Source organism: Oenanthe melanoleuca, chromosome 13, assembly GCF_029582105.1.
Source record: "Oenanthe melanoleuca isolate GR-GAL-2019-014 chromosome 13, OMel1.0, whole genome shotgun sequence".
In the NCBI taxonomy this organism is placed as follows: domain Eukaryota; kingdom Metazoa; phylum Chordata; class Aves; order Passeriformes; family Muscicapidae; genus Oenanthe; species Oenanthe melanoleuca.
In genome coordinates, this window is record NC_079347.1 from 15,083,927 (window position 1) to 15,109,929 (window position 26,003).

Genomic DNA, 26,003 nt, shown 5'->3' on the forward strand with positions numbered 1-26,003 from the left:
GTTCCTGATGTTGGTCCAAGAGGAAAGATTTTGTAGCACTGTTGAATTCTCTTGCCACTATTTATTTCTGCGAGTTTTAAGGGGGATTTAGCATTTGTCATTTCATTTTAGTTGCAGGAGTGATGATATTTCTGACATGATTTTTTTTATTAAAATGCAGGCTCTTACATCCATGAAACACCTCAGTGTTTGGGACATGTAATAAAGCCAATCCTTCTAAGGTTTTTATTTGACAAGTTTAACTTCTTACAGATAAATGGCTATGTCATTCCTCAGCTTCTCTTAGATGTTCCAATACACCTAGAAAAGAAAATGTAGTCCTTCACAGGGTAAATGTGACTGATACAACCCAAAGATTAATATAAGTTGTCTGTTTACAGAGAATTGTCTTGCAGTTTGAAAGATCAGCAATAAGCTCATTATGAGCAGCTGCTTCTTTATTTGTGCTTATGTCATTGACCATTTTGATGACAAGTGGTGGGTTAGGCCTCCTCACCAACAAAATACTCCTTATTTTATAGCTGTGGGGTTTGTCTCACTCAGTTGGTAATTCTGTACAGAATTAGTGAGTGTGTTTTATCTGGAGTTACTGTGTGGGAGCTCATATCCTTCCTGTTCCTGTTCAGATTCATTTCTTGGAGATACACCCTTATATATGCCAAGTTATTATTAGTAGTCAAAACCAAGAGAGGCTTAAAGGAAAATTTCAGAATTTAGGATGTTGGAAGGGCATCATGTACACCTTGGTGCAGCTGAAAGTGGTGTTAGGGAAGAAAGGTTGCAAGAAACAGATGCTTTTCTTTCTTTGGGGTCTATTGTCTGTTTCCATGGGTTGATATTTGGATTGCTTTAAACCCAATGTTTCAACAATATGTGCACTCACAGAAATAAAAACTGTGATTGCTGTGTCAGCAAATCACCTGATAAGTTAGAAAATAAATGACTCAAGGGCAAGAGCTGCTCCAAAATACAGAGCATCTTTCTGTTTTCCTCCCTCCTCTGCCATGTCTGGGGCACTGACAGTAATTCCCATTTATGCCTACCTGTGTAAACCACACACAAATGTATTTCTCAGAAAAGAGATAAAGTGGGTGCTTAAATTGTCCTGGAAACAGTGCAGAACCCTTTCACTCCTTTCAGGGGATCTTAAAATGCTGCTGAAAAATGATAGTTTCTTTGCATTGGGTGAATAATGTCCTAAAACAACTGATTTCAGGTGCTTTCCTTGGTAGCACAGAGATATTTTCTACTGCAAGAACAGGAATGTGTGGCTATATTTACCCTCAGGGACCCTTGCTTTCTCTCCTAGGATCTCTCTGAAGTCAATACTTAATTTAACTTTCACAATTCTTATTTCCCCTGCTCTGTTTTTGCTGTGCTTCTGGCTAATGGGATTGTGTAAGAAAACACAGGTCTGGATGTGAGGGTCTACTTGTCATCAGTGCACTTTTAACAGCATAAATGGTATGTCACCTTTTTAATTTACAGCAGCACTCACCAGCAATTCTGATTGCATCATTGTTTTAAATGCCAGCACCTAGAGGCAGGAGTGATAAAGCATGGCAGTTCATGAGTTGTGAAACTCACAGAAACTCTCAAAGAATCAAAATTAAATACCCTTTTTAAGCATCAATTCCTTCAGTTGCAGGCATCAGACAAAAAAACTGTGGTTTAATTCCTTCCTGCTTCTCCCCATTCTAGGACACTTCATGGAAATGATATTTCCAGTGTTCCTGAGGGTTCTTTCAATGACCTGGTGTCTCTGTCCCATCTGTAAGTACTTCTGCCTGGCTTCAACTCTTTGACTGATGGGTTCAGATTTGTAAAACAGCACATATTGGTAGGATTGTATAGCTTTTTGTTTTTCCTGCTCACTTTTCATAATGTGCTCTGGATAGTCAGAGTGCATTTGTTCAAAGGAAATTTTAAAAATGCTAGAACCTGTTGTTATTAGTTATAAAAATATTTTCTTAAGGAAAACCAAATGAGCAAGTGTGACAGTTTTCTCTGCTGTGAACTTTGTGTTCAGGATTTTCTTTCAGCATTGTCAATGTGAAATGCAGAGTATATTATGGTTTGAGAGTGAGACAGGAAACCTCCCACAAAGAGCAAATATTAAGCAAATGTGAATTCTTTGCTTAATAAGTGTCATATGTTTTGCATACTGGAATGTTGTCAGTATATGGACTTGTTGATGAATCACTAGCACAAACATATATATTTAATCACATGGAAATTGGTCATTTCACAGAATTAATACTTCATTCCATAGTTTGCAAAAATTACCAGGCATTTCAGCTTTTTGAGGAAATGACTATTATACTGGTAGAGGGCCAGGAGACTTTCAAATGCAGTTTAGTTGATAAAATAACAGACAAAGAGCTGCAATGACTCCAAACTAAACTTGAGTGACCAGAAAATGCTTTTTCACTGAGATAGTGTGTGATACTTCACACTATTAGATAATTGATGTAGGAAAAGTAATTTTGTGCAATACTTTCTTGATTATTGTCCTCAGTGAATCAGAGGGCTGGACATGTGTTGGTCCCTTTGTGGAGTGAGTGGTTTCACAGGCTGATACAGATGTTTTCTGCCCTGATGCTCATGTACACACAAGCAGATATGTGTGCATTTAACATAGGTTTATATCTATTTATTGTCTCTTTTTAACCTTTAACATGCCCTCCAGAACACTTCCCTGAACATCAGATTCAGATTGTATTGAAGTGTTTTCTGGATAGCAGACACATGCCTGGAAGCTTTCTGTCTGTTCCTCTGTGGACAGTAAAAAATAAAAACATGTCAGATTGGTAGGGACAGAAATCATGAGAGCAGCTTGGGCAACTTGAGCAAAGAAATAATCTTCTCTGTTTCCAGCTTACACCTTGGTATCATTTGTTTTCCCTGTTCCCAGTTTAGTCAAGTCATTTTATGTGTTTGGGATTGAAAGTCTGACTGAGCTGAAGCCCCATACCTGCTTTTGGAAGTGCAGTGACACCTATACTGGGAATCTGGCTGCTGGGGGTATTTTCAGAACTCAAGGAATAAACATAGCATGTCCCATTTGTTTGGATTTCCCTCAGGGTTTACATTAAATGAAGTGGAGATCCAATTTTCCTGGGTAAACCGTTCACCTTAGGGAGTGATAAAACCCCCTTTGGCCCAATACAATCTCTGCAGTCTTTCTGTTTAGATATATGTGCTGCCAGAAATGTAAAATACACAAAGCCCAAATGAACAGTAATAAATAGGATCCATAAAATAAATAAGACCTGTCTGGGGTGTAATTTGCACAGTTGAACAGTTGAATTTTCCAGTGCAATTGTGCTCTCCAGTTTTTTTAAAGAGGATCCTGAAACTTTTAGCAACCACAATTAATTTTTTCTTCATGTGCCTGGAAAAGCTGTGCTTACTCATAACAGTCATATATAATTGAAAATAAATGCATTTTGAGCCCCTCCTCATACATACATCTTCAAGGAGAAAACCTGCACTTGGCGTCAGTTTGAAAATAATACAAGGACTTGCTACCCATCAAACTCTTACGGCATAGGAAAACAAAAATTTGTCTTAACTGTACAAGGTGGTGGCTGAGGGTGGGATTGGTGTTGTGGCAGTAGAGAGCTGAGTACTGGGGTGTGGGGAGGATGGTCAGCCCAAGCCTCCTGTGGCAGGACAAGGGGGACATCAAACTGGCTTTTAGAATTGCAGAGAGATATTTGTGTAGACAAAACCATTGATTTTAGTCAGAGTCTTTTGCAATAGTTTTGAGTTGGTCTGTAATTGGAAGAACAGAAGTGAAAGCTGGATGGTCCAATCACTTTCTCCATAGCTGTTTAAAGCCTACAGGAACATTTTCACCAAATTTCATTTATGTCTTGAACATCATCTCACTGTAATTGAAATAACATAACAAGCTATGTAGCTTTAGCTCACTGAATTTGGAGGTAGGTTTGTATGTGCTGCACACTGGTTTTGTTAAGTATTTATTACTTTATTTAGTTGAATCACATAATTGTCTATTTAAGCTGTGACTCTACTGACATTTTTAGTCCAGGGCAATGATAGGAATGCTACAGCACTACTGTAAATTCATGTATAATATTATTTAAAAAGACACAAAAAACTGCTGGAGTGCAACTGGGACCTTCCCAGTTAGGTCAGTTCCTGCAGCTGCTGTCCTTCCCATTCACTGATACAGTGTCCCAAGCACTGCCCACACACACACTGACCCCATGGCACTCCAGGGATTCCACAAACCCTCAGGAACAGATGATGTTGAGTACAGCAGGTATTTCCAACATATTTCCCATAAACAGCTCAGATTTCTAATCCTGCTGAATTATCTTCTCTTTACACAAAATTTTATTAACTGCCTATAAAAATAAGTTGCCACCTCCTCTTTTTTTTCAACATAGAGTTATTTTAATTGACTTTATTCAGAGTTTCCTCTAAACAAAATAAGTGTCTGAACAGAAATATCTGCCCAACATTTTGAAAATGCTCCTGGTGGTATTTCCTTACAGCAGAAGATATTTTTACCTTCTGGGAATATTTTGCTGTAATAGGCAAAGAAATTAAGAAAGTATGTTAGAAGTCATGAATGAAAATATGATAATTATCTCTAGTTCCTAGAAATGAATTTTTAAAAAATCCAAAAAATATCCCAAACCAAACCAAAAAAATAAAAGGCAAAAACCCCCAAACAAAGCACAAACCACAAACAGAAGTGTGGAAGGATGCATTTCTAAAGCTGTCAACAATGTTATTAGTAATCATTTCTAGTAACTATAGAGCAGCTTTATTTCTAACATAGTTTATAAATATTAATTAACATGGTAACAAGCTTTCCGTTGTCCTCCCACTCATATTTTATATATGGCACTTTCTCAACACTAAAAATTTCTCAGATTTCACTGCTGCATTTTGTTTGACCTTGGACAAGTGAGCCAGTTGATCACAGTTCCAGGGTCAAAAAGTCAACCCAGTAGTTTTTCTCCATTGTAAGCAATGGATTTACAGGAGGAGTGGATGGATATTTTTTAATGCTGAGCTGCAGTACACATTTAATTTTGATGAATGAGCCCCAGACAGGGTTTGAACCCATGAACTCTCATTATGAATCTGTCTAGGGCACAGTGGGTCCATTAGTCACTCCAATAGAAATGTATCAACAAATTTACTGAGGTTTCTATCTTAATATCCTGCCTGATATGTTTTTATTTGAAAGAAGTTTGAGTTTACAGTATCATCTTAAAAAAGTTTATAGCATATGTAGAAACTTTAAAGTCTAAAAACCAATTTGAATCATTGGTTTCTTTAGTGTCTCTTCCTTGTGCTGTTCTTTATTTAGTTTATTTTCCTTTCATGTCAATTCAGGTGTTGTACAGCTGAAGTCTTACACAGACTTTGAGCAAAATAAATACAGACTTTCAACACACATTTCTTCACATTTTTAACAATTAGTTGGCTTCAAACTGAGTTTTCTGAAGTGTAAACTTTGTAATTGACTGCTTGCCTGAAAAGACACTTTCTTTAAGAGAAAGAGAAGTACAAATTAATCAAAGTAGCACCTAAATTTAAGGTAAAAAGGTTGGTTTTCTTTTGGATAGATGTCTATGAATAAAAGAAAAATTCTGAGAATTATAATATCACTATATAAATGCATCTTCTTCAACAATTTGACCTAACTCAAATGATGGGTCAAGCAGCAAATGTGTTTTCAAAGTCATAAATAAACTTAGCAGACACCATGTTGCAGTTTGGAAAATGGAGGTATCTTCTGCATATGTGTTTCATCTGGTGAGGAGTCATTAATGTGAGTCATCAGATCCAAACTAAATTACACAATTCAGTGTTAGAATATGCTCAGGAAGGACAGAGAATTAAAGGGAATCAATGTGATAAATTTGATGAAAGCATTATGTCTAGTGACATTGCTCAAGCACGATTGTTTGAAAAAGGGATCTCTTCTTAGGTATGAATACAACTGCCCTAACTAGTGATGGGAAGAAAAGAGCAGGAGTACTGTGGGAGATAAGTCTGAAATCCTTCCTGAGTACTCATTCCACGTTGGGAAACAAAGCATCCCTGTGGAAATGTAGAATAAACTGTGTTTTGGTGGGAGCTGTTGGTCAGAGCTGTTTGTTATCTCTGCCAAATAACCTGAGCTAATTGTTTGCACCTCGAGGGCTCTGGGCACCAACCCCCTGCACTGTGACTGCCACCTGCGCTGGCTGTCCGAGTGGGTGAAGGCGGGCTACAAGGAGCCCGGGATCGCCCGCTGCCGCGGCCCCGAAGCCATGGTGGACAGGCTGCTGCTCACCACGCCCACCCACCACTTCCAGTGCAAAGGTAGGAGCCAGCTGGACCCCTCTGCCCTCTCCTGCCCACAGGCCTTTCCTTCTGTACCCTTGGTTGTTGTATAGCATTGTTATGACCCTAGATTTGAAATTCCCCGCCACTCCTTTTTTTCTCTCTTTTTTCCTCTGGAAGCCTTCAAGAATAAAGCTTGGATTTTCCCAGGAAGAAGAGCCTCCTTGTTCTTTTGCTTTGTCCATGCCCAAATTCCCTCCCTCTCTGACCCAGAGCTAGCCAGAGGCAGGTCAGAGAGTGGTGGGGATCATGGCAGTTGGCGCCCAACGTGGGGCTCGAACCCACGACCCTGAGATTAAGAGTCTCATGCTCTTCTGACTGAGGGGGCAATCACAGCATTTGGTTCTGCACATCGTGGGGGAGTTGGGGTTGGGTTTTGTTTTCCATCACGTTCCTTGTGTTCTTCCCCAAAGTGCAGTTAACTGCTCCACTGGCAGGAAAAGCAGGGAGCCTCAGAGCAGAGCATTCCCAATGCTGACACCAGGTTATGTAATGGCACATTAGCATACAGGGTGTTGTTAGAACTTATTCAAACAAATAATTCATTTTGGCCTGTGACTTACCCAAAAAAAATTAGGAAAATAAGAGGCATCATAAAAACATAGAGCACTTTAATTATTATGTACATTTCCTTAAAAACTGAGAAACTGAAAATTCTTCTAGAAAGCAAATATTTACCAAAAGTGCATTTTCATCTAGAGATCTGCAACTGTTCCCATCAGTGGTGATTCAGAAACTGCTGATTATGGAAAACATGTAATATTTGAATTCAGTGTGCGTTCATTCAGGAGAGGGTTGAGGTGCACTCTGAACAATTTGGGGTGCTGCTTTAAAGAGCACTCAGACAGATGATCCACTTTTTTGTGGATTAAGTAAGTAGCTCATTAGTGAGTGGTGGAGATGAAGACATATCTGTGTGTTCTTGTAATAAAAGAGTTTCAGAGGTTTACTTAGCTTACCAGCAAGTACTTGAAGATGGAGCTATATTTATAGTGGAAAAGATGGATCAGTAGCCCTCTTAGAAATGGAAATGAGGGCATAAAGCCTGTTTTTATGTCTCTCAGAGTGCCATGGCCATTTACAGCGCTGCCTGGCAGGGTGATTTTATAGGTGTTGGAATTAAACTGCTGAACAAACAAATGATGGTGTTTGGGTGAGTTTAAAACACAGGTTCCCAAGGCTGAGCTGAGTTTTATATCCTTTCAAATATATCTTTAATAACTGTAATCTTATAATTTAATTACTTTGAAGTGTCAGTCTCAAAACTATCAGAACTCTGACCATAATTATCAAACCACAGACTTTACAATAGTCTCTCAAATGTGAAGTACAAATACAAGAAGTACTAAAAATACCAAAAAATGCACTTGTGAACCATGAAGTGAACCAAAGAAAATAATTGATTTTGTATATTAAACCAGATCTGAATATTAAACCAGAAAGAGAAGCTGGATGTCTTCATTCTGAACCTGTGATACATCAAGAGTTACTCTCATTTTCTCTCTAAACTAAATAAACAACTCTCAGGCGAGAGATTAGTAAATCTGTGATCCAGGATATTAGATGTTGTTGTGTGCTTCCTATGTAAATATTAGATTGGTCCACTAGAAAACTCATGTTCTTTCTAATATCCCAAAAGTCTCTATAGCTTGATTTATCTGAACAGAAAAGGAGAAAAAATGTATAGACCTGGAGTTGGTCTTGCACAAGCAGAAACTGTTGATGGTCTGAACAAGTGGCAGTGAAGTTCAACAAAGGCTCTAGAAAAATTCACCTTTGCTCATGAAAATACAAATATTTTGAAAAGCAGTGCATGACTTGGCAGTGTCACTGCACCCCATTCCCATTCCAGGGAGCGCTGAGCCCCCAAAACCCTGGGTCCCAGCACCAAGGGTTGGCCTGTGCTGGGCTGGGTACCTTGGGCTGTTGCATGAAGGTCATGCTCAGATGTCCTCTGTGACCTGCAGGAACTTTTACAGCAGAAAAAAATTTAAAAGTAGTTTAACTTATTCTTGTTAAAAATATGTTTTTAGCCTGTGCCTGAGCAGGAGGTTATGTCTCAGCAGAGCCAAGGAAATAAAAGTGTGTTATGTGCAAGTCATGCAAACTCAGCTCTGCTTTTTATTAACTTGCCCTCCCAGCAATGCAGTAGAGGAAAGGAATGTGCTGGGCTGAGGGCATTTTGCTATATGGATTTATAAATCAAATCCACAAGGGCAAAGTAATGAACTACTTAACTGCTAGGAACTAGCACTGTTCTTACTAGCTCCTACATTGATTAGCTATGATCTATGCCGTAGAAATAAATGGAAAATGTAAACGTATTATGAAATAAATAGCAGAACAAATTCTGGCTTACTAACATCTAAATCTAAAAGAGCAACACTGCTGCCTGTCTCATGAGCTCTCAGAGGAGCCACCTTTGTTTATTCTTTGTCTATTTTACAATGAAGATAAATGTAACTCAGATATGTCACATTCCAGCCTGTCAGTGCCAGGAATTCAGGTGTGATTTCCTTTTGCTGTCCTAACTCCAAGGTAAAAGCATGTATGGCATGTAGTTAGACATAAACACGAAGACATAATAGGATGACAGCAGTCCTTTATTTAATTTCTGGAGTTTTTTCTTCCTGTGTATTTTTCCCTCATTACTGCCTGTGCACTCCCAGTCAGTCCCTGATGGCACTACCATCACTAAGCACCAGGGCACAGCCTGAGACCCTTCAGTCCCCATTTCTGCCATGTTCTTACCCCTGCTGGTGCTCTGCAGGCATTCAGAGTAAACAGTGAAGGTTTATAACTCGTGCAGGACAATGCAAAGCAAATCCCTGGCTGCAAGGGATTTTTTCATCCCTAGTTCTGGTAACTCTGAAGCTCCACCTTCTCTTGTACATCAAATTTAAGCTTATTTTCTTCACTTGCAGGATGTTTCACAATTCTTACTGTGCATCATGCAGCAACAGAAGCTCTGTGCCCACTTTTGATTACTACAGGATCGATTTTAAATTATTTTAAGATGTATTTCTGTATTTCCTGGAAAATGATATAAAATTGTTTTAAGGTCTTAACTGCCTGATATAATTTAAGTCACTTTAAAGTGCTAGGTTTTATTTTTACATATAAAAGCCAATGAGTTAATACTTACTAGTATTAGAAATGCAGCCATTTTAAAAATCACCATGCTTTAACTGTAAATATACCTGTGAATATAACTGCCTAAATAAGCTTTCTGCAAAATCTCAACCATAAAATATTGATTGCCTTGGGACCCCAAATGTAATTAGTGTTGTTTCAGCTTGTGTTTGTTTTCATGCTCACCTACAAACTTCACTACTTCTCTGGAAGATTTCTGCTACAAATAAGAGGTTTATTAGATGGTTTAAATATGGTCATGTGTATTTATCTGCATACGTTTACATCTTTGCATATTTGGCTTTATTGCACTTTGCTGAGATAGCTCAGTGTTGATCATTCTTCTGGGCAGAAAGGGAAGAAAATAAGTTTCAAACTCTGTTAAAATTAAGGATGGTAGAGCACTTTGCACCTAAATATTCCCATAAGCCTCTAACTAAATTTGTCTTGTGCATGGTTTTTATTTATGTCGTTGCATCTGCACTTTCATTCTTGTTATCAGCCATAGAAATGTCAGGTTACAGTTCCCTGGGGTTGCTGTTGCAGGATTTCCAGAACTGAGAAAAGGAAAAATTGCTGAAAGCTATATGTATATATATAACCCACTCCCTGGAGGTTCCCAACATGCTTTTTTCAGAGCATATGTTTGCATCTTCAGGAGAATATAAGCATCATTGAGACTTGCCTAGCACTTGATTTAAGTACTTAAAGCCTCTCTGATCCCTGGAATCCCCTGGTGTCGTGCAGTGCACCTGCAGCATGTGTGTGTGTGCCAGTGCTTGGGGGAAGAGGTTTGTGTGTGCATGGGAGGCACTGACTGTGCAATCCAGTTCCTGCTCACCTCTGTGTTTGCCTCTCCAGAGCCAGTGGATCTCAGTGTTGTGTCCAAGTGTAACCCCTGCCTCTCCAGCCCCTGCAAGAACAATGGGACGTGCAGCAGTGACCCCGTGGAACTTTACCAGTGCACTTGCCCTTTTGGTTTCAAGGTAAGACTCCAAATGAACTACATGAGGAGCAAGAAGCTGTTCCCCATCACTGTGGTTCTTTAATTGTTATGATGTGAGAAGTTAATTTTACAGGCACTGGGCTCCAAAGTTCCCTTGCTCAAGCAGGTTATGTGTGACACTTCAGCTGTGCCCTGCCACAAATGTCATCCTGTGCAGTTGGAATGGCTTTGCTTTGTGCTGTGACTGCACAGATCATCCTGAGAGACTTTCTCTGGCTGCCCCTGTTGTGAGCAGAGTGGTTGGGCTGTACAATCTCCAGAGGTCACTTGCAGCCATGGACATTCTCTGATTCTGTGATGTAGATATTCGTGTAAAATGGCAAGTTGGTTTTAACATCCTTTTGGTTTCTTGTTTACTGCCAGCAGCAAGATGACAATTTCATAGGCTTACAGTCACAGAGAAGGCAGTTCAGATGAGAATTAAGGGCCAGCTTGGTCCATGGTGACAGAATGTTGATACCTGGTAGTTTACATCCACCTTCCACAGACTGATGAGCAGAAGACTGATCCCTGATCAGACACAACCCTGAATCAGCTGTTTCTGAATTCAGAGCCCTAATGTCCACTGAGGGATCTGCAAATAAGAATCCTGTGGATTCCAGTCATTTTGAGCAGTGCCAGCTTCCTGATAACACGCTGGGAAATGGGGAAAGGGTCACAGAGTAAAGCAGTTTCTTCAGCAGTGATGGATGACTCCCCTAGTTCACACCGTGAGAGCTTAAGGACACCAGGCACTGTCTCAGAGCTGCTGTAGCTGGAAATCTAGCTCAGGAGTCAGTAGCTGAAGGATTAAGTATAAGTAATAAATGAGGCATGTGATCTGCTCACAGCCTGGGGGGCTTCAGGTGCTATGGCCAAAGTAGGCTGCATCCTCCAGGTTGGGATTTTATTCCCCTCTTTGGATATTTCTTACAGTCCTGGTCAGTTGAAACAGATGCTCATAAAATACAAAGTAATAAGAATTATAGGGGAAAAAAGGAGGGCAAAACCAGACATACATGTGGGAAGTAAGCACAAGTATCTGTGTGTTACATTTCAGGTAGGATTTAGGAATTAATTGGTACTGATGATACCACCATTTCCCTTCTCTTTTTTTCTGGGATGCATCCCAGAGTAATTGATAGATCCCTGAAACATTGGAAAACAGGAAATATAAAGCTTATGTCTTCTATTTCACCCCATTGCCCCTACACTTAATATTCAAGCATAGTAACAGTTCTAAATAATTGAAAAAGACACTGGAAATTTCCCATCATCAGAAATTTTTCTACCCATTGGCATATCAACCAGAAACTTTTCTAGGATTTAAAAGATCATATTTTCAAAAATTTGTTTACCTGAAACTACTTGATAGCAATCTGTTTGTCTCCTCAGGTTAATAAGAAAATGGTCATTTTAATTTGATTTTTAGCATAAATTATGTTGAATTCTTCAAATGGGAACTTGAAAAGTAAATTATTTCCGAGCTAGCAGGAGAACACATAAGTCTTTGCATATACCTTACTCTCTGTAAGACGTGTATCATGGAGCAGGTATCCAGGTTATTTTAAGTAAAAATGTGTTATGAGCATATCTTTTTTGCCTTTAGATTTTTGTTTGCTGGTTATTCTTTTGGTTTTTTTGCAATATCCCTTATTCACAAAGCTTTTCTCCTCACTCACACACTTTCTCAGGTGATATCAGTGTGTGAATGCAAAACCCAGAACCACTGTGAGCTTATAAGCACCAAGCTGCCAGCCAAGCATGGCAAAGAGCAAACAGACCAGGCATGGCACTTGGAGCAGGGTTTAAAAATACTGGGTAACAGTTCAGGGAGAATTGGTGGAAATTTAATAAGCAAAAAAAGAACTGTGTGTCTTTACCAGAGGTTTTTGAATAAAAATGAAATATGACAGGTCCAAATGCAAACCATATGAAAGGAGCACTCTATCTACCACACAGTTCTCCACCAGAGATTCATGTTAATTCAATAACAATACCTTGCTTCCTTCTCACCAGCCAGCACCAAACAGCTTCATCCATCTGGAAGCTATTTCCCAGACCTTGATAAATTGCCCTAAATCTGCCCTCTCAGCATTTGTTTTTCCTTGTTTGATGTAGATTTTCAAAAAATCCTGTGTGGAAGAGTGCATCAATAAAAGGGGAAAACCCACCCTTTTTACAAATTTAAACTGGCGGCTTCATAATGCTCCCTGTGAAGGGACAGGCATTGCAAGCAGCTCTCTGGGGCTCCTGTGCTCATGCCAGCCTTCAGAAAAAACAGGGCAGCCAGCAGAAAGTCACCTAAGTTACCAGGTGCCAACTAGTTCCTGATGGATGAGGATATTCTCCCAGTTTACTGCATTCTCAAAACCCTGTGGTCTGCTTTTCACTGTCACACTGATGAGGGTTACTTTTCATGCTCACAGAGGTGTTTTTGCTATTGAATGTAAACTTTGTGGGCTTTTAGCAATTTTAGTGCTGCCCTTGATGGTTTGGGTAAACTCACAAGTGAGATAAGTCATGGACCACCTGAGCTGCGAGGCTGGAGAGTCCCAGGGGTGTTTGATGAGGACAGAAACAGAGATTGCTCATCAGGAACGGGAGTGCTGAGCTGCTTTGCTGCTCTTTCCTTAAAATGGGTGATGAATGTGCTTGTTGAAGATAAGCCATGGTTGAAACAGTGCTGTTGTGGCTGTACTTTGGGAAGAAAGCCCAAGGAGTGGGATATGGCACCTCCAGCATCTGGCAGGAGCTCCAGGGTGCCACCAGTGCTGGCAGGAGCTGGCTCTCCATGTTATAGAACTGTGTTTTCATATTAAACACAGGCATAGGTGTCATTCTCCAGTGGGTTGGGGTTTTCTTTTCTCTTCTCCATGGCATTCTTTGAATGGTTATTTAAATAATATGTGTGGTTTAGATTGTGAAGTCTGATTGTGAGTAGAGGGATGGAGCTTTCTCCTGCTGGAAATGCTACTGGCCACCTGCAAGAGCCAGTGTGTGTGAGTGCAGCTGGGGCTGGGGAGCAGATAAGGGAACCTACCAGCTCATTGATTCTGTAGAGTGTGTGGCTTCTAAGTATTCCCACTGACATTGCAAAATTGAGTCCATGAGTGTTGGAATTCAAGAGATTAATCAAACTTGCAGTCAATAAGCCATTGGGAAAAAATTCACTTTAATAACTGTAGCAGAAACTAAGATGAGTAAAACCAACACACTGTGTATTTTGTCATTGCTTTATGCTGAAAATGCCCTTTTGGAGTTTTTTGGCTAACTTTTGTCTTTTGTACTTTCTTTTTCCTGAAATTGAGGTAGCAACAAATAAAGGATAATTAGCTTTATTTCAAATAGAATTATTTGTAGAACTGGGGGAGGAGTTTAAAATATATTTTTGTTTTGCCTGAAATGAAAGAACATTGCCAACCCAGAACAGGAAGCTCAGTGCCTGCCTAGGAATCTCCAAAGCCTCTCTGATTGCTCAGGTAAAGGAGCCAGAGCTGCTGGAATGCAGATGTTTGTCACCTCTGGGTTCTGCTGTCACTGAAAGCTCTCTGAAATGGAAAGAGAAGATAGGTAAAATTGGCACAGCTCATATCCCACACTCCAGGCACCAGATGCTGATGCATGTCTGTGGTGGAATTGCTCTAAATTTTATCCAAATCTGTTCACCTCCCTGGTGAGTTCAGCCAGTGTCCTGACTTTTCTTGCAGCCCTGTGGTGTCTTGAGGGTTCAAGCAATTTCACCAATCATCCAGGATGACAGATACAATTGGAAAAATCCTGGGCAAAGCTCTTGGGCTCTGGAGAGACAGCATTCTTTGCAGCCAGACTCTTGTGGTGGGAGGCATTATAGTGAAGCCAGAATGATATTTAGTGAGGAAGCTGGCTCTAAAGTTCTGCTAGGAATTTGGCTCTTCCCCCTCCCCACCTCCCATGCCTGGTTTTTGTCCCTGGAAACAAGTTTAGAAGTGGAGGGTCTCAGAGCGGGATGTCTCTGGGAAATGGGGGATTCACACATACCCCATGTTGTGCACTGATATAAATTCTGTGCAGCACTTGATGGTGTCAGTGCAGCTGGGCAGGAGCTGTGGCTGCTGAGCACAAGGCTGACATGAAGAAGGTTTTCTCAGCACTGCCCCTGTGCCACAGGTGCTGCCCTGGCCCTGGCTGGGCTGAGTGGATGGAACCCAGGGCAGATTTTGGCTGCTGCTGTGCTGAGTCTGTGCCTGGTTTGTCAGGCTGATCCTGTTTCTTTGGCTCTGTTAACACACACACGAGTCCCCATGTGCATCCCTCAGCACACAAATAAATCCCCAAGCTGGAATTGCAAAGAAGAAACTGGGAGGGACTCTAAGCAGCCTGCCCTCATCCACACGAGCCAGGAGAGCAAACTCCTCTCTCTGCCTCCACGTGTTGCTCTGCCCTGGCCTCTCTTCTCTCCCAGTGTCAGGGTCAGGGGGACAGGCACTGGAATGTCAGCTCAATGCCAAGATTTCGTGTAGAAGAAACCAGTGCAGTTTGTGTGAGGTGGTTCTGCCTTGAACTTTCATTCTAATAAATTCTCCTGGAGTGTGTGTTTATGTGATCTGGGGTGTTTTATTTTTGTTTGATCATTTTAACCATACTGAAAATGCTTATTAATGAATGGCAAAGAAGTATTTTCCACTCATAGTAAAATAAAAGAGAAAGCCTTTAGGGATGAGAGGTAATGGGTGGCCCCATAAAATGAGTAGATCTGCATTTATGTGTGGATTTTTAGGGCAAACACAAGTAAGCAGTAAGTAGTTATAATTTATTTCATATAAAGCTCCTAGGGCAGAAAAAAAAATGCAGAAATCACAATATTTTCTTCTATGTGCTTTTTCTGTAAAATTTACCATGCAGCAGTCAGAATTGTGTTACTTGCTTTTTGCCCTTTCTGTTGTAGTAGGTCTAAAGAAAATGGAGATTTACATGTAGAAGAGCATAAAATGAATGGCTTAGGGAGGGATTACCACCCCAGTTGCTGGCTGAAGGTGTCAAGGCAGGAACACACCCACCACAGGCCCTGTAAAAACCCACTCATGGAGTGTGGCAGCCCCTAATGAGGGCTCTTAACAATAAAGCAGCTCTGAAGAAGTATTTTGATTTTTGTAAGGCCAACAAGAAAGCAGATGTTGAGCAGCTTCAGGCATTCAGTGTGTTTGTGCAGTGCTGCATCAGAAGGAGCTGAGCAGTTCAGGGGATGGGGAGCTGTGCCCACAGGTGGGAACTGTCACATTCATTCTGTTGTCAGCATGGATTATTCCCCTTCACGTTGGTTTTCCTGGTCTAGTTCTAAATAAGTGACCAGACTTCCGATCTTTCTTTTCCCAGAGTAAAGGAGAAGTTTTTATTGGCATTTAGTCTGAATTTCAGGCTCTTGTTCTTATGTTTGCCTGGTCCTATTACACTAAATAAAAATTTTTCTTCCTTTGTGGTTTTTCTGCCTTTCAGGTGATTGCTGGTTCCTATAATTCTGCTTAATCAAGTTCTGTTTAACCAGGTCTTAATTTTCTGCATCCCACCATTTCTGCATGATTGAACCAGTTGACGTAGTTGGCCACAGCTGAAAATCCTTATTGTAAATTTCCTTGTGATTTTCTGTCATCTGTTATCCTTGAGGCTTTCTTGGCACTGAGTGTACTCCATGAAATGGCTTTTGGGTTTCTTTTGTTGTCCAAGAACATGAACAGATATTGTCCTGGGAGGTTGATTGCCTTATTTTCTCCTTTCCTTTGGAGATGGTGGAATTGATGAAGTTGCTATAAGCAGGCTGAGATGAAAAAGAAGAGTAAAGCCACTCCTGTTAATAGAAATGATCTAATGCCAAACTTTTTGGGAATTAGACTGGGATTGGATTAATGAGTAGGGATAAGTGCACAAACACTGCAGGTGGGGTTGTCCCAAAGCTCTCTCACCCCCATGGTCCCTGGGGTCCCCTCCTCAAACTGCTGAGAACCTCTGACATAAATATTCTGCTCTTGCCTCACATAGTGGGCATGTCCCACTTGTTTAGTAGTCTGAAAAATTCATGTGCACATTTGATTCTGAAATCACTGCTGCCTGCCTGTGTTACCTGCCAGTTCAGCCACTATCAGATTGATTTCAGAAAGGATTGCTGGTGTCTCTGAGCTGGGAAACCTTGCACGGGAAGCTTTGCAGATCTTCCACAAGCAAAACAGATTACACTGACATTTCTGCTGAAATAATATGAATTTCAGTGTGAGACCTTTTATCAACAGAGAGCTGTTGCAAACCAAATGCCTGCATCCTTAACAAACAGGGATGTGCCAGCAGAAGGTTCTTCCAAGAGACTGGGACTCTTCCAGCATCTTTAGCTCTATTTATTTCAGAAACCCAGTGAGCTTTTTGGAGAGATTTTTTAATCAGATAATCTCTGCCTCATGTTAGGCTTCATTGGGTTTCTGTTCATAATGTGTGCCTCCTCTCCAGGCAGGCTGTTCAGTAGCTTAAGTATTAGGCGTAGTTAATTTAAAATACAACAATTGCTTTTTATTTCTTAAATAATATTGATAGTATTTTTGTTATCTATTCAAATGTCCAGTCTTTGTAACTTTCTCTACAGAGTTCATATTGAAAAGGACTGACTTTGGATAGCCTGAAAGGGGAAGTTTTATTGTCACTGCAAAATGTATTTCGAAATAAATAGGCACTTAAATATTTTGAAGGTATGAAAACCACTGTTCTCATTCATGAATACTGGTTGAATTAGAGACTACATAGGAAATATTCAGTGTTGGATTTACATCAAATATATCACATTGTATTTTATATATAGTTAACCCTCAGCAAAATTAACTATTTTCAGTGTCCCTAATTTTCTTCTGCATCTCCCAAAATGTCCACACAATAGTCTGGATCAATCAGTTGCAACCTTGGGAGCTCTAGAGCACCTGTCCCATCCAGTTTGGCACTTCTGGACTCATTTCAGACATGTGCTGTGTGAATTGACTCGTGATGGATTAATGACATATCTCCTGTCATTGATTAAAAGCCCCAAAGACCATTGAAACCCAAAGTGCTTATGTAAGGAGAGGTTTAGAAGGGCAATCAGGATTTGCATGGTAATTAATATAATTGCAAAATAAACCTCAAATGTCCACAGAGAATTAAATTCCATACTCATAGGAGAAGAACCAGAGTTTTTAAAAAATAATATGATGAATCCTTGCACTTTGACATTGACAGGCATATTCATGATTACTAGCTGGAGAAGTAATGGAAGGTGTATTATACCCTGGAGGGTCATAAATCTTTCTGATTGAAATAAAATAAGGCTTAAGAGAGCAGAGTTTGCCTAATTTGCTATAAATTGACAATTGTGATTTATTAACAAGGACAAGGAAGTCACTAAGAAGTGCTGCTGCCATGGCCAGTTATTGTTTAATCAGATGCCAGATGAAGCTAGACTGGCATAGAGGTAACTATGAAGAGGAAGATGGTGGGTTTTAAATTTTGACTGTATTTTTGCTTCTGATAGTAGCACTGAGAAAGTTTGCAGAGGGAGCTAAATCAGCTGAGTGGTGGGAGGGACAGCACAAGAACAATATCAGGGTCTCTTCTGTTCATAACCTGCCTTCTGTGCCATTTAGCAAATAGTATTTCTCATGTTTATGAGCAGCAGGCAACTCTGTTGCAGTATGGATATGTCAGTGTAAGTACAGCTGTATAAACAGAGATGCTGAACTGAAAAAGTAATTCAGATTCTGCTAGGTAAATTCAAATTTATATTAAAATCTTTTATTCCAAATGAGAGGGGGATGAAATAAATTGATTTTTTATGAAATCAATTGGCTTCTAACAGCAATCCTCAGATGTCACATTTTTATTACCCCATTGGGATGGGTGACTGAAATAAAAGAATCAATTCATCCCCAGTGTGAGTGGGGATTTGTCCTGAGGTGTGGGTGTCTGTAGCAAGGTCTGTGCTCAGAAGCAGGAGTCACAAGATTTTTGTGAACAACAGATGATCAAAATCTCTCAACTTCCACCTGGCAATTTGAAAGCAGTCTGATCCAAAATTGCTGTGATATTATCTGTGCCTTGCCAAATAATTTGTATATATGCCTGAGCAGATGGATCTAGCGCACGCCCTGCCAGCTCTTCTAGTTGTTTGACCTTGCCAATGAGCATCAGATAATTCTTTTCCAGATTGAGGCTTGGCCATTCTGTCTATGGCCAGAAAGAGCATAAACAAGGAACACAGTATCACCTGGATCTGCTGAAGAGCTTCATGTTACTGTGTGTGGATAGCAGTGTCAGCTCTGCATGCGCCTGAATATCCGTGCAATCAGCAAATCAGTTCCAAATGGCCTCACTGGTAAAACAACACTCCTTCCCAATGCTGCACTGCTTAGTCCTTCCTTTAAAAAAATTTAAGTTAATTTTATGTTTTGAAGTTAGTTCCATTCTTCACGCACATCTCTAATTATTTGAAGCATTCCCTTCCCAAAGCTGTGTTTGCAGGGATCCATCAAGTCCCTCATGCTGCACCAGATGCCCTTATGGCTTCCATAACTGCTCTAAGACTTGCAGTACTGTAAAACTTCTTTTTATGATCCCATTATAGCAAATACTGGGTTTCCCTGCCTTAAGAGGCTCTGAAATACACAGCCATGAATAGAACTTGAGAGAGCTTTTCCTAGTAAACTTGTAACTTGGAGCGTTGGCTGGGAGGCTGAATTTATGGTATCGTGTTTCCTCGGTCAATTACGCAAAGTTCTTCTTGTTTCTTCATTGTATTTATGGCTGCTAAATGTGTTTATTACAGGGAAAACTGCTGAATGCCTCATTCTTTTTCTTCCCAGCTTAATTTTCTAGTGGAATTGAAGTTTATGTGATAAAACTTTGTTCATGAGACATCTCATTCCCTTCCTGCCCTGGAAAATTTCAATTTACCCTCCAATTTTGACTAGTTTTGGCAGAGGGATAAAGGATTCAAGTGATGAAAGAAGGTAAAAAATGCTATTAGGTAAGAATTAGCATCAGTTTATACCTTACTGGATAGCTGCATGGCACAGCTTCAGAAAACCTTTGATCAAAGTTCTCACTTTACTAAGCATGAAAGAAGTAAAACTCAAAGGAAAAAGCTGCATTCAAAAGTTCAGACAGAATTCTCTTTCTGTGCTGAGTGTCTGTGTCTTCTATTGCTTCTGGATTTTTTCCCCTCTCCTTTCCTCTTCCCATCTCATTTTTTTATATGAGGCATCAAGAAATTACTATTGCACACCACATTTAGTCCTTCCCTCTGCTGATGGACCTTGCAGGTCTGAATTGAAGGGCAGGTCCCACTGACACATCCAGGTGTAGCAACAATCAAGTGTGTGCATCAACTTAGTTCAAAATAATTAATAAAACTGATAAAAACCTCACCACACTCTGTGGGAGCACAGCACAGCTCAACAAAGTGGCTGCAAGTGTCTCATTTATTCTTCATTTCCCAGGATTAGGAGGTTGAAATGTTAAAGCTGGGAGATACTGGTAGGTTGGATAACATTCCTGGATGTGCTCATGGAACACAGTGTTCTTCTCAGTTATCTTTCTGTGAATTTTCCTTCCAGCCTATCATGAAGTGGAAGATTTACTAACCCTTTTCACTTAAATGTAATGGTTTCTTATTAACTTCTGACCAGGAAACCCATAAGACAAGTGTTTTAATGTTTGTGAGACTGAGACTTGGATGTGGATGCATTACTCCCACAATTAGGAATGTAAAGGACAGAGTGTGCAAAACAGTGTCTTTGTAGATGTAATTTTGTCTGTTTTCCCTAAAAGCTTTAGCTGTATTTAGACCTTGATAATTAAGTTGTTTATGAAAATTTCCTGCTTCTTAATTTAAAGTCTCTATCAACTATATTTGTCTTAATTTAGTATTTTTACTAAACACATGAATGCTACCATCTGTTCTCCACATATACCATCTAACTAAAATTTATTATGAACACATTGTATGTTGTTAACAAGTCGAATAAACTTTGGTATTTCTGTTGCAGAGCTCATTTTTCCAGCATGCTGTGAAACACTGTAGTCATTGAGCAGGGCTGTAATTAGCTGGAAAGAGGTCTCCCTATTCACAAACCAGGGAGGTTGGATAGATTCCTGCCTGTCTGCAGGTGTCTCCCTCACTGCCTGGGTCGTATTTTCCCTGCAGTCAGCAGTGATGGTTTTGTACACCAGGAGCTTTCCACCTTCTGCCTGTGCTGAGCTCTGTGCTGCCACCCCTTTTCTGCACCCACTGCTGTTAGAAATGGGAGAACAATCTGTTGGGATGGGCAGAGTTCAAACCTCTGCCATGTGAGTGTGAATGAAACTCATAGTCTATACAGACAATACCAATTCTTGAAAATTAACTGAAAAAAATTATTGCAGTGGTTAAAACAGTGTCAAGGCAAATGAGTGCTTTTTTACTGTATTGTCCCTTGTTCTTCCTGCTGAGGGTTCTTATTAGTTTTTGCTACTTGTTATTGGGTGTTTTATTGATCATGATATAATGTTCCCAGTATTGGATCCTTGTAAAAGCTGGAATTTGGCACAGCAGTGCTGAGGAACAGCTTGTAGATACAGTAACGCCCAGTATGGGTAATTTCAAACAAAAAAATTACTCTTTCTGTATATGGTGAATAGTTCTGTTCTCATTCACTGAAACATGGAGCTGGAGCAGCCCAGATAAAGTCTGGACCAGCTGAGGTACTTCATCTTTAAAAGGACAGCTGGACTCTGAACACATACATCTTCTAATAAGTTGCAGAAATTTCCTGTTTCAATGCCTAAACCTTTCCACTCCTCCAGAAAATGAGAGAAAATATATTAAAGTGGTTTGGATCTAATGCCTTGCTATCAGACTAGACAAAAATTTATTGTATCCTAGAAGAGCTCTAGAAGAAAAATATTGCACACAGAGGGACCTTCATCCTCTTTCTGTGAATTGCTGAGACAGTCCTATCTTCTTGCCTGTCCTTGAAACAAGTCTGCACCTCTTTTTCTGCTTCAGGCCTCATTAAAAGGCTCTTTAGTCTTGAAGCAAATAGACAATATTCTCCTTTGTAACAATAGTTATTTCCAGGCAGTGTAACTCAAGGAGTATTTCCCAGCTCGCAGATAAATTAATTTTAGTGATTCTTGACAGCAATTCCATTTTTCCAGTAAGAAGTCTTACTGTAAATTGAGACTGGAGAATTGCATTATTCATTTGAAAGATGTTTCTAGAATGTCTTCAGGCTCTTCTGGGTAGTGACAGTCTCATACAGAAATAAAATGGCCTTGCCTTGCTGTAAATTTATTAGTATCACTATTTTCTGCAGCTTCTCTCCTCTCAAAGTTCTTTGTTTTTCAAAATCTTCCTTGTTGGAGAGGTTGTACTTGTTTTGTGGGCTCTCAGTGTGCTACTCATGGAGTCAGCTCCGAGAAGAGAATCCTCAGAGAAGGATTAAGTGTTTTTGTCCATTTATTACAATGAGCAAACTGAGTCAGAGAGACTCTCATTTTCTTAAAGCCACATAGCAACTTTGTGCTGCAATTGTCTGGTTCAGCAGCACATTCTAATGGGTTTCCATGCTGTCTGAAGCCCAAGAAACCAATAATTCAGCCATGTTCAGTAGGAAATGAGAGCAGAATTTGTCATGTAAGACTTCACGTGCCAGTGCAAGAGACTGAAAGGGCATTGCTCTAATTTTAACATTTACCTTCATTAAATTTTTACAAGAACATTCAAATTACTCTGAGTAATTATAGTGGAAGTGATGGGATTGTTTTATATGGTGTTCAACTGTGACAAAAACCTTCAGAAAAACAGATGCCTTGGTGCTTGCTCCACTTGGCTGCCGAGGGTTTAGTATTTTAGTGATGCAGGGGGGAAGGGTTTGTATGAAATAGAAGTTACTGGTGTTAGTGAAGTATCTATGTAATAATGAATTCTTCAGGGACACAGGAAAAGTATAAAAACCAACAGCTTCACTGCAATAAGGTGGTGAACACGCAGGGCTCAGGGCACAGATGGGCAGTGTTGGAGCAGGGTGGGAGCAGATCAGTGCCACTGCTCCATGGCTCACATCCACACAGTGCTGGGGCCGCATGGTGCCAAAATAAAACCTGCATGAGCTTCCCTCGGCACCATCCCAGCTCTGCCTGAGCATTTGGGGACTCAGCATTTCAGATGGGGAAGGACAGGCTGCTTGGCACACGGAGCAGGGATGGAGCAGGGATGGAGCAGACCCCTGTGCCAGGCCCTGGGCAAGGGCTGTGCTGGGATGAGCTCACAGCCAGGCACAGGCTGCCCACGCCTCTCTCCTGTCCTTTGCAAGTGCTGCTCTTCTGCTACAACTGTGAAGAAGTCTGTCCCTCTCTCCTTGTATTTGCAGGAATTTTAAAATGCAAACTGCTTCTCCTCACTCTGGGGAATGCTGGAGATAGAGCCTCAAGAAATACAGCTTTGTGAGCAAAGCTTCTCTGTGGTGTTGGATGATTATAATATAAAAAGTATGATATATGTGTATACATATTGCTGGAGGCCAGCAGTATGAGGCTCAGTAAGGTCAGGTTGCTGCCCTTGGCTCACACCAATCCCTGCAGCTGCAGGCTGAGGGCACAGGGCAGGAAAGCTGCCAGGCAGGAAGGGACCAGGAGCTGCTGGTCTCCAGAGACAGAACAGGGCTGCCCAGGTGGGAGGGAGGCCAGTGGCAGTGGCTTGTACCAGAGGTAGGGTGGCCAGCAGGACCAGGGCAGTGACTGCTGAGGCCACACCTCGAGTGCTGGGTCCAGTCCTGGCCACCATCACTGCAGGACACTGGGGAACTGGAGCGTGTCCAGAGAAGGGAACGGGGCTGGGGAGGGTCTGGGCAGTCACAGGAGGGGCTGAGGGAGATGGAGACCCAGCCTGGAGAGAAGGAGGCTCAGGGGAGACTCTCACTTTGTACAAGTCCCTGAAGGAGGGTGCAGCCAGGTGGGGGTCAGCTCTGCTCCCTGGCAGCTGGCAATGGGACAAGAGGAAATGGCCTCAAGCTGTGCCAGGGAAGGTTCAGGTTGGATTATCAGGAAAAACTTCACTGAAATGCTTGTTAGACATTGGAATGAGCTGCCTAGGAAGGTGATGGAGTGAGGATCTCTAGAGGTGCTCAGGAAACAATTGGGTGTTGGGTGATTGTCACTGTGGTGATCAGCCAAAGGCTGGACTCAATCCTGTTGGTCTTCTCCAGCCTAGTGATTCTGTGACAGTCAGTGTGCCTCACTTCTTACCTCTGTTCTTCACATGATGGCTGCATGTTCTGCCTGCTGCAAAGTACTGAAGATTTCAGAGTTATTTGGAGGACTGAACTGTATGACATGTGAGGAAGAGCCAAGCACCAGGAGTGACAGACCAGATCAAATGAGCCCTGTACTAGAGTTCACACTCATAAGCTGATTTGGGTTTTTTATGCCTTGGTTAGGCTGAATTGAGGCTGCACCAATTTCAAGATAAGCACTCCAGAGACATTAAGACCAAAAAAAGCTACCTGGACTGAATTATTGTATCTCCCAAGATACTTTTCTCCTTGACTGCAGTAATCTACCAGCTTTCCAGTAGATGAGCTGGCAGAGGTTGACTGCTGGCAGGATCTTCAGCAGGAAGAGCAGAGTGATCTCTTGAACGCCTTGTGATTTCTTTGAGTATTAAGGCTTTGGGGTGGCTTTACTCCACCCTACTGTGTCAGTAACTCTTCAGTGTATTTGCCAGTTTTACAAATAGCTTGTTCTAATCAGCAGAATATAATGAGCAGAGAAATATGTTTATGCCTTGAAGGGTCAGCAAAAAGTCAGTAGCAGTGGAGGTTGCTCAAGCTGGTGAGGTTCAGTCAGAATTGAGCTATGTTCTAGGGCAGTCTTAAAGAATGGAACTGAGTCAATGAAGAAATCTTGGTGTGTTCTGTGCAGAAATTCCAAGTCAGCTCCCACCACACAAAGGGTCTCTCCCTGGTGGGTTCTGATTCTGGGAATGAGCAGTGTGTGCTGTTGCAGGCTTTAACTGAGTGCTGGTAAATGCAGGTGGTGAGTGCTGATTCCACGTGGGTTTGTGCTCACTGTGTGTGGCCTTCTGCTTACCTTTGGTCAGGAGTCGTTCTTTTCATTGTAATTAACATTAAAGTGTGTTGGAGTGCTGGTGGAACCAGCTGTTTCCTTAAAACACTCCAGTGAAAGAGTTCATTAGTCTTGAATCTGAAGTGATCCTGAGATACCCACCAGTCCCACTGGACAAAGCAGTTGTCCTGCCCAAATTCTCACTGAAGTCATGAATAAATGTGATCATTAATAAAGAACATTAGGTGATGTCATGGGTCTGAAGACCACAGACCTCTTGTAAGTGATGCCACAAGTAGAGTGAAGGAACAAGAGACACTGACTCAGATGACATGAATCTTACTAACATTGTGGTTTTTTAATTTTCCCAAATAGGGTCGAGACTGCAGTGTGCCCATGAATTCCTGCATTCAAAATCCATGTGAGAATGGAGGGACCTGCCACCTCACAGAGACAAATAAAGACGGATTCAGGTAGTAGCACAAAGTTCATTTAAAATGAGATGATAAAATTTAATGTGTTTCTGGTTTGCATTAATGAACTGTAATGGCTACTTTATAGAAACTGCTGCATGTGGCACTTCTATTTGCCATACAGAACTATTGCTTTGGTTGCAGTGGTATGACATATTGTTTCCTGTGAAACAGGCCTCCTTATTTCCTCATAATGGAATATATATTTAAGAGCTTTTGAACAGTCTCTATGATCTGCATTGTGTTATCTGTTTCCTTATTTTCCTTGGGGCATTTCAGTCTCACATCTAAGCTGTTTTTGTATTTGTAAAGTGAGCATCTGTTGCTTGACAGCCAGATCCAAAATGTTTTCATGCTGAAGAATCTTGCAGACAAACAGGCTTTAAAGAAACAATTAAAAAGCATGGGGAGATTGCCACATCTTAAGCATTGTGCCTGCAAGAGAATAACCTCTGCAGCTGGATATTGTGGCTTTCAGTTTGCCCATATAACAAAGATGTAGGTGGGGATAGTCCAAGAGAAGTCCAGAAATTTTAATGAGATAGCTGGGAGCTCTGCACTGCTGCAGGCACTACTTCACAGCAAAGAAAATACAAGTTTGAGGCTTTGGTCACTGATTGTCATTCAAGTTGACAGAGTTTCTTTTTAAAAAACAACTGCTAGAATTTTCATAGATTTGCTCCTCCATATTTATGCTGTTTCTTGCAAAAGAAGAAGCAGTAAACAAAATAAATGCCCCAATGCTTCTCTCTGTGCCTGCCCACCCTCAAGAATTCCCTGCTTCCAGAAGCAGATGCAGCACATCACAGGACACAGGACACTGGTGCTATTACAGTGGAAAAGCCCAGGTTGATAGGGATGAAGAGATACTGTCAGGCTCTGTAATGAACAGCAGCTGGAGGTTTTCCAGCGTGGAGAGCAGGAGCAGACATGGCCACATCTCCATG

General features: G+C 41.0%; 1 protein-coding gene across 3 annotated transcripts in view; it reads left to right on the forward strand.

Annotated features, from left to right (window-relative positions):
• Nucleotides 1-26,003, forward strand: part of SLIT3 (slit guidance ligand 3) — a 463,613-nt gene that overhangs the window by 385,230 nt on the left and 52,380 nt on the right. For all 3 annotated transcript variants that reach the window (XM_056502336.1, XM_056502338.1, XM_056502337.1), the window contains 4 exons: nucleotides 1,702-1,773; nucleotides 6,191-6,354; nucleotides 10,369-10,493; nucleotides 24,959-25,056. In XM_056502336.1, the coding sequence (XP_056358311.1) occupies nucleotides 1,702-1,773; nucleotides 6,191-6,354; nucleotides 10,369-10,493; nucleotides 24,959-25,056 (459 nt within the window). The remainder of the gene's footprint in view (nucleotides 1-1,701; nucleotides 1,774-6,190; nucleotides 6,355-10,368; nucleotides 10,494-24,958; nucleotides 25,057-26,003) is intronic.